Source organism: Diadema antillarum, unplaced genomic scaffold, assembly GCF_040938485.1.
Source record: "Diadema antillarum isolate AM-2024a unplaced genomic scaffold, OU_Dant_1.0 scf00000017, whole genome shotgun sequence".
NCBI lineage: Eukaryota > Metazoa > Echinodermata > Echinoidea > Diadematoida > Diadematidae > Diadema > Diadema antillarum.
Window position 1 is genome coordinate 2,221,335 of NW_027270906.1, and position 17,469 is coordinate 2,238,803.

A 17,469-nucleotide genomic window follows, 5' to 3' on the forward strand; every position below is an offset into this window, starting at 1 on the left:
ACTTATATCATACATAGTACATATATTATATATATATATATATATATATATATATATATAATTTCTTTATCGTTTGTAAGTTGAAGATTTTAGATAGGGCTATTATATATATATATATATATATATATATATATATATATATATATAATATACATGATAATCTTATATGTGTTTATGTGCATGTGAGCATTTCAATTCTATTTCTTTATTTTATGTTATCTTTGAGACTAATAGTTAGGCGGAAGTCAAGATAAGTATCTCATTCATTGTATATATATATATATATATATATATATATATATATATATATATATATATATTTATATAATCTGAAACTTACAAACGATAGAGAAATGGTGTAGTGGACGCGGTAGCTCTCTCTCTTGTTTCGAACAAAGAGGGAGACAGACACAAATTTCACGAAGGCTCTGATTTCACGTATTCCACTACAGCCACGCCCAACACACATTGAATTAATCGTTCTCGACTTATTACGCTGGCGCGCCTTCGTCCTTGTTTATTTATTACACGAGATACAGAGAAACGTTGACAATTAACAGAGGTATACCTAGAGTACTATTACATAATGATTATCCTAAGGTAACCAATGACTGAAAGATACGACCATTGATAATCGTCCGTCTAGAAGTTATCGATCAATCGGTGACCACTGTGCTGATAGCTTAAACACCTTAAAGGCAAACATCCTGAAACGTGGTGAGTGAAAAAGAGAGCAACAACAACAACAACTTGACAATGATATAGAGAGACTCGGTATTTTCTGAAAGTATGTTCAGTTAACTTATACACGATTTCGCACCTTGAGTATTTTAACAGAACTATACATGACGCGGCATTTTTAACAGGTTGTTAATGGTATGTTCTTTCTTCTCTTCCTAGTATGGAAAAAGACAAAATGTACTATTAACAACCAACGGATAAAAATAGAAATTCTCTATACTGCTTTTAATCACCACTCCCGTTACACATCCAATGTCACTACAGATTCATGTGTCAATGCCATCTTCATAGAGATATCCTCCAAAGATGCAAATTATTGCATGTGAAAAAAGAAGACAAAAGACTTCGGCAAAATTTACTTTGTACAAGATCGTTGAAAAGCTTCGAGTCGAAAAGACACTATAAGATACACGGGCAGATTTCACGAAGGCACTGACGCACTGGATGCTCCAACCAACATCAAAAGTGGCGTCTATCATGTACAAAGATCCCACAACAGGCACGAATCAGCATATCTCACTCACTGGGCTCTTCTAAATACTCAGTCGACATTTTAAATGGTTGCAGCCTCATTGTGGGTTCTGGGAAAACTGCAACAAGCGGCGATTCCTTTCAAACCAGTCATGCCAGTCACTGCAAGTAGCATAATTTTATGATGGAGGATTCTTGTTGAAATGCGTGTCTTCGATGTGCTAGCTACTTGTCCATAATGACAGCTTCAATTCAACGATTTCAGGCCAGTAGTGCGCATTCCAATCATTGAGAAGTAACGCAGACGACGCAGACTGAGGCTCAAACTGCTTTACCTGCTCAGACAGTTTTAAAGTTTTACCTGCTCAGATATAATACTCTATTTTTGTTATGATGCATTGCTGATTGTCTTTTCTATGCAGTGGTTAAATACTACAAGCTCTTGTAACTCAGCGAATCAGACCATGGACCTCTCAATCTTTAGGATAGCGGTTCGAGTCTGTTGATGGCAACGGTAGTCCGTAGGAATCATCTCAAAGCCATAGGTCCCGTACTCAGTTGATTGTATGAATTTACTTGCTTCTCAGTGACCGTCATTTGAAACCAGGTTAAAAGTTTTCGTGAGGACATTCTGAACGAGTATTACCTTGAATTAATTGTAAAAACATGACGCATTATTAATTGACTGCATTATATACAAAAAAAAATAAGTTCATCTTTGGTGTTCAAGTTTACATATCCATGCTCATATCATGATACTGTCTGTCTCAGCGGTGGTTGCTACAAGGCAGAGTCCTGTATAACTCCAGGTGACGACATCGCAGCCTTCCGCGTCGCGATGGCTTGGTTCAGCTTCCTGCGAGGTCCAAGGGGTAGCCCCAGCTCCAGGATGTCCTGCTCTGTCAGAAGTTCCAGGGCCTTCATGTCGATGTCCTCATCGTAAAACACGCCGATGTAGTCCTCGAGGTCATTAACTGTGAGAAACAGCTCAATGGCCGAATTTGCAGGGTCGACATCATCATCCAAGTCCACTTCGACGTCGGTCCACAGAGCCTTGTCACCCCTGAAGACGGTACTGATGGAGTCACCGGGCTTGGCAGTCCTGGAATGCCTACTTCCTGAATCCTTGGACTTTGCTGATTCCGATGTGTCTGCTGAAGGCGAGACGTCAGTGGGATCGTGGATGCTCTTATCGAGCTCATCCAGGGCATCATCGATGTCGGCTGCATCATCATTCTTGGGTAGGGACATCAGTCCATCGGCGGTGCGGTTTGGCAGCCAGAAGCGAGAGTCGCGTTGCCCTGGGGCGACGCCGTTTGGATCCATCTCCTCCTCAATGGTGTCCCCACTCTCGGAGGCGGGGATTCCAGTGGACGAGTTGCCGTCGCCATCTCCCCGCTTCCTCGAACCGCTCACCACCTGAGACAGCGACGTCACCGTTCCCTTCTTGGAGTATCTCTGATTGAGCACGTCCGAATAGGTGGAATCCCCGGAAGGTCCCCTCGCGATAGAGCTCTTGGTTCTTTCGTCTTTCTTCGCCTGCTTAGCCATCTGCTTTTCGTGCTCCTTCACAAGCTTATCGTATTTCCTCACCCTCTCGTCTGCCTCCTTTACAGCTTTCTCCTTGGCCTTCTGGACCACCTTCCTATTGGTAGCCGCCTGCCTGGATGACACGTCATCTAGGACGGCAAGTACCTGTTGAGATGACGTGGGATATTTGTTTTATGATAAGTGGGAGGCATAATTGGGTCTTCATGAGTTCGAATCCTACCCGATATGTATGTTATATTGGAACAAGACGATTTACTGACAATCCCCCACCAACATACCAAACCCTGGTGTCAAAATGGATAGTCAGCAATGCTAGGGGTGATAATTCCAGGATGCGTAACCTCATTGGACACCAGCGCTATTACTGAAGGCGCAAAGAGACATCGTGTCTGCAATATTCTTCTTCTCTTTTCTCGTCATCCTTTCTACTTATTTTTTTTTTACCTCATCATCACGATAATTTGTATTTTTGATTGTTACTTCCATTGTCATTATCATAATCATCATTATTATTTTCATTACTCATTAATCTTCCTGGTACATATGTATTTGTCATTCAATCATTAGGTGCTTGAATCGGTCGATGGGTTAGCGATTACTTGAGAGACTCTCCTTTTCTGCACTCTCTTTAACGACAATAAAAATGCAATTTGCCCTTCTACCACACGGATGTACAGGAAATACATTAAAGTGTCTTAAACTCATGTTTTAAAATCTATCTCGCTATAAAAGTAGCGCAAACTACAAACACAAGTGAAAAAGAAGTATCAATCAATCAATGAATGACAACATAATGAATCAATTATCAATGTAGTAATTCTTAACAGGTTGCACAACAAAAATCACAACATAGACTACTGCACATGACTATAAGGTTTTACATGTTCAGAAATTGGCAATAAGCGACTTGAGAATATGGACAACCCTTTCATTTTGTCCATTTACCGAAGCATATGCCTCAAAGCTCTGCAAAATGGTTTCCTGCACCTTCTCTACAAGAGGAAGCAAATATCTACTAACTACCTCTCTTCTTTCTTCTCCTCTCCTATACGGGTATGATAATTCATAGAGAACCCCCCCCCCCTCCACACACACACACACACACACACACACACACACTTTACCTCTTTCTTTCCGTTCTCCGCCGCCAGCTGCATGGCTGTCCGGTACTCGTTGTTCAGGGCCCACAGGTTGCAACCCAGGGCAATGAGGTACTCAATGATGGTACGGTGGCCGCAGAGAGCAGCCAAGTGAAGTGCCGTATTTCCTTGAAGGTCCGCCTTGTTCGGGTCACCCCTGGAGCAGTGGGAGAGACGGAAGTACGAGGGTGGGGTTGGAGAGAATAGGAAAAATGAGAAAATATGAGTAGGAAAGAGGAAAAGAGACGCACAGATAAAGGGGGGGGGGGTGACATGAATGGATGAAGATCGTGAGTGAAACGTAAAGACGTAATGGGAGGAAAGATAATTATAGCATAGTTATATCTATAGTCTTGAAAAGTTCAACAAAGTCTCTAATTGGATTGGTTGGCTAGGACACGGGTTCTATACGTCCAACTTCCCGCTTCGTTAATTTCCTTGCTATCACATTTGAATACAGTCTCAACCCCTTTTCTATTTGCTTAAGGCAACCCAGCACATTCCCTCCTACCGCCTCCTTCACCCCCTCCCTCTTAACCCTCTTTATTTCCTTCTCTGTCTTGACTAACTATCTTCGTTAAATTTTTGTCTAAAATTTACCAAAAACAACATGTTGAGTGACGAACTAGCATGATCATAATTTTATTGCCTTCAACTGTCTTCATTTGCATGCCTTACATGAAGAGTTGTATAAATACAGTGGTATGTTGAAGAGAGTATCATTTTAGAAACTCCCATAAAGTATTGAAAGTGGAAGGTAACATTTAGTACATTTTTATTGACCGTTAGATTTTGAATTGATTTTTTTTTCGGGGCTCACCGTAAATGCCAGTACATTACTAGGCTACCTTTGCAGACCCATGCACTGCATGTGTGTCCATCATGTATATTTTGTGAAGAAAGTTCATCAAAACTTACAAACATTTTCTATATACATTCTTGCCACACACTCTTTATGCTATCACATCAGCTCTTATACTTTTAGATTTGTGTTTAAAGATAAAAAATACAGAAGACTGCAACAAAAAGGCTTAAGTGTGGCCGACACACAGAACTACTGAGTAGTTGAGTTTTGTGCATTATTCAAATTGCAGATAACTGTTGACTTCCAAATTTCTCAGCAGTAGCCTAAACAAGTCCCCTGAGGTTCATATTTAATGTTCTGCTGCATTTTGGGAGGTCCGTAAAAGGTATCCCCTACCTTTAAGAGATGCCAAATTTAAATGTTAATTTGTTTTGCAAGCTAGCATACTGGTTCCTACAGCTGTAATTTACTTGTTTTCCATCTTTGATCATATGTTGTTCGGATCATTTCGGATCATCCTCATTTTATGAGGAGAACTTAGAATGAGAATTTTCGAAAAACAAATTCGCATGTCACCATTTTTAATAGATCTTAATAGTGTTGTTTACAACTTGAAATTTGTCCATGGTCTGGCGCTTAATGGTTTAACAACCAGTGTCAATTTGTGTTTGCTCTATAGTCCTAAAGAGCTGCCACAATAATGATATAAAATAATGAAAATGAAAATCTCTTTAGAAATATATAATCCATTTTATCAAACATACCTACAAAATATATCAAATTTGAATGTCATTCATGCAATGTCGACACTGTCGTTCGTAATACTGTTCGTAAGGAATGTAATTGTCGATTACTTAAGGACATTATGGTGTCTTTCCATACTGCAATCACATCATGATGCGAGTTACGATCCGATAAGGTACATATTGGTACATAATTATTATTATATTTCATAGATCTATCAAGAGTAATGTGACGTTTAATCATCTGTATTGTAGTCATTTAGACAGGTGTTTCCAATTATCAAGGAGAACTGCATAATTTACGTGATCTTTAATCGAAACTGATGAAATACTCAAAGTCCTGTAGTCTCTATGACATTCTGATGATGTTTGGTATATTCAATTCCCGCTGAGCTTTATTTTCGAGTCGAAAAGTAGCTCGGACGCGGAATAAACATTATAGGATAATCTTTACACGACTGAAACCATACTTCTGGTCCTGGTATCGTATTGTCATAAACGATGAGAGTAAACATTAAGAGGTTTAGTGTTTAATATTTCAAGGTCTTGAGGAATGTATATCTTTATTTCTGCCGCTACCGTCACTATCAAGCACTTGCTGAAGATGGCAGAACTCTGCATTTTTTGTCTTGTCTCTCTCAAATTGGAATGTGTATTGATTGACGACTTACGTCATTGATTTCATTGTACATGTATTTGATTTTGTTCAAATACTATAAACGCTTTCGTGATTATTATCGGAGTACTTTGGATTACGTTTTTAAATTCTAATACATTCATCGTTAATTTATGCATAATTTTAGTGTCATATCTAATATTCTGTTTCTTTTTTTCTATTTTTACATATCACAGTGTCACGTAATTCATTCTGTATGTGTAATTCAGTTTTTCTGTTCTGTAGCCATGTGCTTAGAAACACTATATACATGTTATTTATTGTTATTATCATTTTCATGGAAAAATGCAGAAATAAAATCTAAATTGACCTGAACTTTTAAAAAAGTTTGATATTTCTGTTTTTATAATCAAATTTAGGGCGGTGATTTGGCTCACTCGGTAGCGCGTCTGCCTCCAGATCCAAAGGACCTGCATGGGTTCTATTCCTGAGTCTTACTGAGCAATGCTTGTGTAATCACCCCCCCCCCTTTTTTTTTTTTTAGTAGGAGGCAAGACACTCTGTCCCTCGGATAGGACATAAAATAGAGGTCCCATGTCAACGCATGTGGTGAGAGAGTCACAACGCATGCACGCAAAAGATCCCGCTTCATTCATTCGTCGCAATGAGCAGGGTGCATAACCCAGTGAAGTGGTTCCGCCTTACATCCAACTGGATCCCATGGACAAGACCATATAGTGCAACTGAATATGGGGCTATCCAGCCATTTTCTAAAATAAAAACAAACAAATTTGTTTTCTGTTTTACTTTTTAAACCTCGACGTTGGAGACACGACTGAGTGAACGACTCCTGAGAGCTCTCAGATCATAGACTGGTGGTATCTTGAGCATGGCCTTTGCTTGGCAACTAGGGATGTTAGGAGAGCCATATGTTCGAGCTATTGTCAATATTTGACGAGAGATAGGCTATTAACTCTGCATGGTCGGGACACACGGAAAATTGATCACAACCGCAAACTGATGCCATAAGAGGATTGGCAAATTAACTCTGTACAATTATAGCACTCCCCCTTCAACAGAACAGACGGCATATGAGTCACACGGGTCAGCGGGGAAAAAAAAAATCATCACTACAATATCCTATACCGCAAAGATTAATCATTATTATTATTATCATCAGTATTACTCTCCTCTCTGTCATTATCATTTTTTTTTTAAATTGCAGTCTAAACAAGGCAAGTTTCGTTCCAATTATCGTATCTAATTTCGAGACTACCATTAGTAAAACAGCAATAACAGTAATAGTAATAGAAATAATACTAATGCTAATACTAATGCCAATCATCATCATCATCATCATCATGACAATAATGATAAAAATGATGATGATGATGATAATAATAATGATGATGATAATAATAATAAATACAATGATATCATAATGACCATCATCATCAGAATCAATGTACGCGGCAACCGTAGAGAGTATACTAGCATAGGCTTGCATATCTCTATGCTGACAGCAGATCTGAAAATCGTGGGCAAAAAAAAATTGAACTGAAACGATTTTGAACGCTTTTTGCAGTGTACCTTGCATGGATTAATACATTTTCTCGAGAGGATGTTTGATGGTAGCATGATTAGTATGCATGCGCGAATTTGAGGTTGAAGTCTACATCATACTTTGACTCACGCACTGTCTGTTTCTTTTTTTGATGCGTATTTGCAAAAACTAAAAAAGCGAATTTCAATAGGCCACAATGATATTGATTCATGATTGAATTATTTAAAATTTGACCGACTACTGAATACCAGTAATCAGTCATTCTGAGTGGTTCTGTCATCAGACTTGCGTCAGATGATTTATAGCTATATTATCTTAACCCTTGAATGATGTCTCAGAAAGCTTTGTCCAGGCACGCTTTGCCAAGCTGTGTGTATAGCCACCCTCAAATAAACTTGTCTTTTGTAACCTTTCAGGTTATCACGTTCGATAGATAAAAACTGCAGGTATGTAATGATGATAACGATGGCTTTCCAATGGAAATAGTTCAGGGTGTTTCATATAATATCTATGCATCTTTACCATCATGAATGAGAAACGGCACTGTGATTATCAACAGTTGTGTTTTTGAGAAGTGTATTTGAACATTGTTGTATGAGCTTGATGTGCATGAAACCCATCCGCCATGTTTGTTCATCGTTATTTTGGTTTAGTTTTATTTCTGCATTTCATTTTCGATAAAGCATAGTGATAATTAACAGAATTTGACAAAATGGTTATTGCATTAATATCTTGACCCAAACCATTAAACAGGCATATATTAATTGAGAAATACAGGGTATCAACTTGCTATCTCACCCTGGCTAAAGTAAATTGCTGACCGTATTAGTTTCAAGTTTGTTCATGGCGGAACCGGGGGAGCCCCGCCACGGAATTTCTCCAATCTTTGCAGGTAGCATTTGTAGGGTGATAGGATCTTAATTTGTTCAGTTTGGCAAAATGCCCCCCCCCCCCCCCATGAGGGACCCCGAAAGCCCCTAGATAAAGAAGTCTTTAGATATCTATTCTTCTCTAGAACCAGAAGTGATAGAACTCAGTTAGTGTTTAGAGTAAGTCTAGCCTATTGGTGACTACATTTTCGGGTTTGTTCATGATGGATCTGGGTTGCCTCCCTCAGGACGTGGAGTGGGGACAAATTGGCGTCCAATTAAAACGCATGATCCATTTTTTCTGCAAACTTGGCTCGTATTATTGCCTACGTGACAGAATATGCAAAAAACACCATGCCCTCCTGGAAATCCTCCAAAGTTCACCAAGTTTGCTACATTCTTTTTGGGTAGTCGGCAAGAATGTATAACTTGATAGAAGGTGAACTTTGCTATACTCAGGAGAGCGCGAGATCCCCTTGGTACTCTTGTTTTGAAAAATGCTCCGGATTTTTTTCCCCTTTTATTACTGCATGATTTCTCGTGAAATTGTCTGAAATACTGTCAGGCTTGTCAAGATGATAGCATTATGCTGTCTTTTGAAATTCCGTGTTTTCCATTGTATCAGTGTCTTCGAACAAGAATCACTGCTACCCAAGACCATAATTTCCCCTTTGATATCCACCCCGGCCCTCCACCAGCTCTTTAGTGGTCACTTGCTACTCCCGAGTTTACACACTATTTACTAAATACCCTGATGGAAAGATCACAGTGTCCCCACAGTGTAAAACACAATGTGAAACACAACGTGAACATATTGTGAACACAGTTGGAAATCTAAGCGTTTTACCAATGTGAACATATCGTTGATCATCAATTCATATTTTGAATCATCAATTCACAGTGTGAAACAGAACATTACTATGTGAACTCTCCATTAATAACCACGTCACAGTGTGAAATCATCTTCACACTGTTGAATTCGAGCGTTTTCACATAGTCAGACTATATGAACACATTGAACACACTGTGGGACACTGTGTTCTTTACAGCAGGGTAAGTTTGATGCTTATCGGTTACCCAAGGGGTCTCCGGTAGTTTTCTGACTTTTGTCTATTTTACGGCTGTCATATTTCAATGTCTGCAATGTAAGCTAGAAATTAAAAAAAAAATGGCATTAGAACCAAACTAGAAAATAAAAATAGACTACACCATGTACACTGAACTACAGGACTGGTGATGTTGCGGGTGGGGTCACTCTGATGCAACGAATTCGTCGGCCAGACATGCTATTCTACAGATGATTTCTTTTAAAGCAAACTCGGATTGCAACAATATCCCCAAAAAGTCACATTCTCATTTTCTAAACGGATTATGCTATTTTTAATCGGTGAGTCCAAGAGTCCAGTTACTCCCATGCCGTCAATCGAACTTCAGATCCAATCATCACTAATACGTGTTCATATCATACTGAGAATTGCTACTATCATAATTATGATCTATTCTTTTTGATGACTACAGTGTGTGTAAGTGGGCAATTATTGCTATATCAATAACACCACGCACCTTACCATGTCAGGTGGTCGTAATCAAACATCAGGTCCCTTGAATATTGTTGCTATATATTGCGTATAGGATCAAAGTACAAGAGTCGAAAGGTCAAGTAGCTCTACGTTTCCCCGCCTTTCATCTATGTATATCCGATGTGCTAGGTTCGACCATGAGAACTATAATACACACCATCCCTTATATGCACTGTGAACTTTGTCCCCATCCTATATTCCTTCTTTGCAGAGGAGTGTTCTTTTCAGACCCTCCTATTAATTCTATCATTTTTTAAAAAAAATGATTATCATCTTCTGTCTTTTTTGTTTTAATCTATTCACTTTGTCGTTACGTGATCCCTCATGTTGGAATAAGGTGTGTCGAATTCCCAATTAAAAAAAAAATGTAAACTCAACTCACTCTTTATGTAGAGAAAATAATATTGGGAAACGGTCGGCGAAGCAGTTGACATAAAGTTTTTATTATGAAGTAAATCATCGAGGAAGATATAGTGATAGTGGGTGATCATTGATAGACCGTGGTCCCGTTTCATAAAACTTGTTATCAGTAAAAACTGCCACATTTCTATGACAAGTTTGCTCTCAGCCAATCAGATGCAAGGATTTCGGTAGCTTATAACAACTATCGTAACTTGTTATTGATACCAAGTTTTATGAAACGGGGTCCTGGTGAAAGTTTTTTCTTACAAGACCGCCTAGCTTCAGAAACTTTGGTCGCTTCGTCTGCTTGAGTAGTTCTTTTTAACGGTAGTCGTCATCGGGTGCACGAGTAATATCAAACAGTAAGGAAAATTGCATGTATAGTACATGCTTCTGAAAAGATATATGCAAGAGCTAAACCTTACGTGGATACTTTGAAAGTTTCGTTTGAGAAGACAACAAGATAAGACTTTTTAAGTCATAGGTCTATTAGGTCTATAGCAGTTTCCCTTTTTGTCTTACGTGCAGTAGTTTCTTTACAATCATGTCCCTATTACAGGACATCAGCATTGAAAGGAAATCTGGGTCACCCGTAGCCAGGGTGTGGCCTGGTGATATCCATATTTCAAAACGCTTTACCTGGACTGCACGAAAGAAGACTCCACACAAATAAGTCACATTAAAGTTTGGTGTAACATTTGACATTTTATGATGATTATGTTATCAAAGAAAATGGGAGGGTGTGTAAACGATAGAATCCATCCATTACTGTAAAATTCTACTTTCATAACCACACTTCCTTTTCGGAGTGTGCAAACACACGTTATTTTACCTGTGGACGTGTCAATATTCACATATATGGAGGAACCACCCATACAAAACACGTAGGCGGGGTGCAGTTGAGTCTGTAACCATATTCAGTGAAGTTTATGGATTTATTGCTCCTGTAAAATGAAGGGGGCACTTTATGTCCGTTACTTTGAGAATATATAAATAAGTATTAATTCACTACCAGTTGAAACAGTTGCTATAAAGAGAGCAAGACCGGTGTGACTTTATGATTATACAGCGAAAGCTTCATGCAGTAGTTTCAATAAAAGCAGTTAAGCAGATACTGGTGAAATTTTGCACTAAGCGTGTTAAGTCGACAAAGACTTCGAGATAAAGTGGATGCTTCAAAATGGCCGTTCATTCACGAAACTTTTGATTGTAATAACACGAAGTCATGGTTCCGTTTACTTGGTACTCTAGCGGTATTCCTTTCTGGTTCTCCATTTATCGATATTTTCTTTGTTAACTTTATATTTTTAGATAGATAGATAGATAGATAGATAGATAGATAGATAGATATAGATAGATAGATAGATAGATAGATAGATAGATAGATAGATAGATAGGTAGGTAGATAGATAGATAGATAGATAGATAGGTAGATAGATAGATAGATATAGGTAGGTAGATAGATAGATAGATAGATAGATAGGCAGATAGGTAGGTAGGTATAGGTAGGAAGATAGCGAGGTATTGTAACGCTTTGTTTCCTTTCCACAAAATTGAATGTGATAATATATAACTACATGTATAAGTGAGAAAGTGAGAAAGAAAATACGGTGTGTAGTCGTTTGAAATTATTATTCCTCTTACAGTTCTTCCTTTCTTCTTCTTTTTTTTCTTCTCTTTTTGGAAAAAGTGGATGAGTTGAAAAATTAGTCTCCGCCGGGAATCGAACCAGGGTATATAGCCAACGCCTTGACCGCTCGGGTTTATGTGCACATAGGTCGTCACTTCACACTTGATACCGCTCTCGTTTTAGGTTGATGCGCTTATAGCATTAACCTTCTGTGATTGACCAGTTATACTGATATTATGCGTCATTCTTCGTACAGACCTGTGAAGAGAATGAAGGACCAGCCCTTTCGTTTTAATTGCAAGGAACATGGAAGGTTTGAGACGAAAATAACGACAGTCCCTGTTGTCATATCAAATACACCTAGGATTCTCCTTTGAAAGAATAATTTGTAGTGTAAATGGAAATTCTGGTTCCAGGTGAGCTAACAGGCTGGGTAATAAGGAATGTGTGACACTTCTCTTTCCTACCTCTCAGCTGTAACAAATTGTTTCGTGATTACATTAACAGTGACGTCACGTACCTCATTATCCTCAATTAGCCTCAACAGGCAAACTTGTTCTCTCGCTCTATTAGCCCTATTATCGCTCCTGTTTATTCTTGAACCTTGTTACCGCTCTGAAGGTCAGGTGTGCTTGAAAGTAATAAAATCAAACGATCATTCCAAAATTCGTCATTGATTGTAGTGCCTATGTTGAGAATACGCTATGAAGTATTACAAAAAAAAACCACCCCATAATAATGTGTATGGAACATTATTAACACTATAGGTGGTATCACTATACCGATCAGTAAATATCTTGTCAGAATTAGATGAATAGAACTCCCTAAAACGGTAACTATTTGAACACCAGTAAATCATTATTTTGAAAGGCGTCCTTTCATTAATCGCCATTGTTTTCATGTTGTTATTTCATACAGACTCTTCTCTTCTCTTTGCGATCAATGTCTCTTATGTAGAATATTATTGTCGCGGAGGTTTTTTTTTTAATGAATCTACGATAAGGTCTTATGAATGTTCTCACCTTATTTGCACTCCTTCATTCTAATTTAAGAGAATTCTAATGTGTTTCTGTTATCATAATTATGTCTAATATCCTTGTTCTCATCACCATCATCTTTTAAATTAGTTTATCGTGATCAAATTGTCTCTACTATCATTAACAGAAGCATCATCATCACTATAGCATACTTATCGTTGAGCTGTGATAAGAAACTATATTTATTACCTCCGCCAAGGGAGGAGGTTATGCTTTACTGTAAGGAGTTGTATGTGGCGCATCGGGACACTGTATTTTATATCATCGTTAGTACGATTATGCCCAGACCAATAAAAGAGCCTCTAATGAGATACATGGCATCCATGCAAGGCGGCCGTCTCGTCATCAAAATGGGATGCCGCGTTTCTAGCTAATTCGTCTGTCACCATCATGCGACTTTCCTTCATGCTCCCTCCAATATCCTCACGATCTTTTGTTTTAAAGGGACAGTACACTTTTGGTTGGGAGGGCGCGTCATCATTTTCCAAAAATTGGGGTTTTTACATAATATTGGGTTTTTTTACATGTGATACAACATGAAACAAAGTATGAAATATGAAAAAAAATAATAATAGTGCTAGGGAGAAAACAAAATATATCTGATCAATAAAGGTCTTGAAATGGCTAATACATATATATCCTGTAACAATTGTGAGTAAACAAATCGAATACAAGATGAATTCCGACTTTCATTTTGACTGAGTTTGTAGAAATCCTCCACTGCTAAGCTTATCTGCTCTTCCTTTGCTTTCATGAGAAAGGAATATACAATGTACAACATAGAACGCGTGAACATACATTTAAGACGCAGAAAATCACTGAATGATCAAACATTTTACCACAAAGTTTTCGACACAATTTGCATCACTAATTTCCAAGTTATCTTTTCATTCGAAGCCACACCGGTTATCACAAGCCTTCCCATGGAATACACATATGATATACCAAGAAAAGCAACTTATCTAATGCCCTTGTCATCAGCAACGTTGTTATTGTTGTTTTCAGTTATCATCTTATTCTTCAAACACAACGATTTCTGCGCTTATTCAGGGAGAATATCAGCCGACCCAACTTGATCAGACTCGGTGCATATACCATATATGTTTATTTTTCTTACTGTATACATGTGAGAGGAAAAAAAAAATCGTTCCGTGGATGACGTCATACGGGCTGTATCGTTTAGGTTAGGGTGTAGAATGTCTTGAGTAAATTGGTGAAGCGAAATAATGTTCATGAATATTCCTTGTATAATGCAATGCGACTCGACGCGACGGAGTCTAGACAAACAATGCATTCTGAATTCCTGTCGCCGTTTACGAAACTTAGGCCTACTCGAAAACTCGACAGGAGACTTGTATGGTTGCTAAAGTGTTTCTACCGCAAATCAAATTCTATATGAGCGACAGGAATATGATTGCACACGCCGCGCGCTTTTATGCTTTATTGGGACCAAAGCATGCATAAAGAAAATGTTTCTTCTGACTTTTAGAATTGCATGTAAATGTATTCGTGGGGGAGGTGCAGGCAAAGTTGAAGTATAGCATTGTTGTCTGCTCGTTAATTGGAAGTATGCAATCATGTCCCATGGAGAGTAAACAAACACAATCATTTTACTTTCCTCATATTTACTGTTATTAGTGAAAGTAAATATGGCGCTAATGTTCATTAAATTTTCAATAAAAAAAGGTAATTTGTGTGAATAGAGACACTGTGTGTTGGCGAGTATTCAAAGGAGAATTCTGGATGATTTTCAGACTTTTGCAATTGAACATCTATAAATTGGTTATACTGGATACAGAGTTGCTAACAGAATTTATATAGTTTTGGGATGAGGAATAAAAATCTCTTCAAAATTGATAACAAATCACAGTGAACGAGGATGATGATATAGGCCTACCTCAGCTTCACATAAATGCATGCATCAGTGATTGGGTGCCCAAGCAAGCAGAACAAAAGAAGAAAGTATATGCATAGATTATACGCTGGTGGACTTGTTAAGCAAGTGGTATTGTAATGAACTTCTATCATCATTACTGGAGTATGTGAGCATGGAGGTAGAAGAGTCCACCTCCCCATGTGATTCCCTCCCGCTACGTCATCATCCTTGATCAATGATTATTGTTCAGTGCACATGTAATATGTTTTGGGTATTTAGTGTCATGGTTGATCAGTGTTCCAGGACCACAGATCTATAATATGGCGCTATCCATTTATGTACTGCATTATGTGAAATTATATAAATCGTATGGAATGTCCCTTTAAAATGCAAAATATTAACTAAATATAGATATCAACAGCTTGAACAAATAGTAATGATACGAATGATGTTATCAATAATACAGATGACAATTATACTATTATTTATGTCTAATGACAGCGACAGGAAGCGCAATGCTTGTTTTACAAATCTCATCAGATTCTCTTTTTCAGACCTCCTAACCTTTCTGATTGAAAAGTCGGGACGATTTGGCTCAAAAGAAGGATAGAAAGAGCAATTCCCATAGGAGTGTGTAGTAAGATTGTCAAGAAATATAGGAAAACTTCTATTGAAACGTGAGCTGGGAATTGTGAACATTCAGATTCTTGCCTCCAAATTCAGAATGCTTGGGAGGTCTGGTGTTTCTTTTTTTTGTGTGTGTATGTTCTTTCACAGACACCACTGTTTCATCAAAGTACAGTACAGTGTAGCGCAAATATTGGTTCTATTCGTCGTAGTTTCATATTCGGAAAAAAAATGGGTGTGATGATCTTACCCACGGCTCACGAGGAGTCGGAGAGCAGCGATTTTACCGTTGTAAGCGGCCCAGAGAGTCGGCGTCATTCCCGTCTCGTCTCCTCGGTTGCACTCCCGTTTGGTAGCCTCGTGGAGTGGATCAAGCCGCCCGGCCTTGGCGGCTTCGTGCAGGGAATTCGACATCTTCAAGGATCGAGACGAATAATTATTTTCGGTGTCAACTGGGTGGATGGAAGAGTTCGGTGAAGTCCAGACCTTGCTTGGATTAAACTGATGGACTAAGAAATGACGCTTTAAGAGCAGATAAGACACGAAATGAACTCAAAATTCCAGCTTAGTTTCGATTGAATTGGGACATTCCCCGAATACGGGTTTCCGGTTTGAATTTTGGTGACGACCGACGACTGTAATGATCGATACTTAAATGATTACCGGTAATCGCCAAAAAAAAAAAAATTACAGTCGTATGCTCAAAACGCTGAACTACAGAACGATTATGGCAGGTCACTCCGGCAGATCTCCCGCGCCAGTAGCAGATGAAAATAATTATGGCAATGATATGGCATCGGCTCGCTCGACACTGCTTGAAGAGCAAGTGGGTGTCTGTATCTCGAAAAAAGGACTTCACACTTTGCCCTGTCCAATGTCTAACGCAGACGACAAACAATGCACTCGAGTCCTCCGAAAGATCTCGCCTCTACCTGCACAATGCCAATGGCAAACGTTATTATCACCACACTCTGCTACATTGTTCTATGGTGTGTTCAATACTCGTTACCTTTTGATATCTTCTTTATGAATCTCTCCGTTCCACGATTTCTCTTAGTGTACACGACAAATAAAGTATAGAAAAACTAATCTGAGAAGTCCGTGCAGCCTATATAGATAGGGTCTACTCTTCGCCCCTCTCGAGAGAACATAATCGCAAGTAACGTTACTTGACATGATAAGCCCGTTACATGTAGGAGAATTTTATCGGGAAGAATTTATTGTACGTATCCTATAAATAAACTATACACGGTGTAAGATCTCATGTTAGTGCCAATAACGATATGACATAATGGCCGTGATAAATAGTTCATAGATATGTTTCTGAGATAAACTTAAATTCCGCAAGTACTCGAGATATAATGCCGACAAATATGTTTATGTGGATGAAGAACATTTTTATCAGGAAAGCAAAGAGTGTGAGCAAGGTGATAAACAAGCAGAGATATTCACACCTTGTTGAAAACAGTGTACCAAGTTTACCACAAAATACTCCTCTCTCTCTAAAAGCTTCGCAAACACACACACACATACCTATAGTAGTATGTGTAATATGCATGTATATACAGTAGACCTCGCCTAAGTCGACATCGCATAAGTCGACAACTCGCTTAAGTCGACACAATAAAAAAGTCCCGATTTTTACCTTTGTTATTCCTTGAAAATTTCCTCGTCTTAGTCGACATTTCTAAGTCGACAACTCGCGTAAGTCGACCTGATTTTTCAGTGCCAACTGAGCTGAAATACGTGTTAATTCCCTCGTCTAAGTCGACATAATTTTTCGCTCAAAATCTTATCGCCATTCTCTGAAAAAGAATT

General features: G+C 38.6%; 1 protein-coding gene across 1 annotated transcript; it reads right to left on the reverse strand.

Annotated features, from left to right (window-relative positions):
* Positions 1-432: 432 nt before the first annotated feature.
* On the reverse strand, positions 433-16,412 carry LOC139726434 (pre-mRNA splicing regulator USH1G-like). The gene is made up of 3 exons (XM_071637395.1): positions 15,902-16,412; positions 3,888-4,059; positions 433-2,907 (listed from the first exon to the last, which is right to left on the reverse strand). The coding sequence occupies exons 1-3, from the start codon at positions 16,063-16,065 to the stop codon at positions 1,993-1,995; spliced, it is 1,251 nt and encodes a 416-aa protein (XP_071493496.1). The 5' UTR covers positions 16,066-16,412; the 3' UTR covers positions 433-1,992.
* Between the last annotated feature and the right edge of the window lie 1,057 nt (positions 16,413-17,469).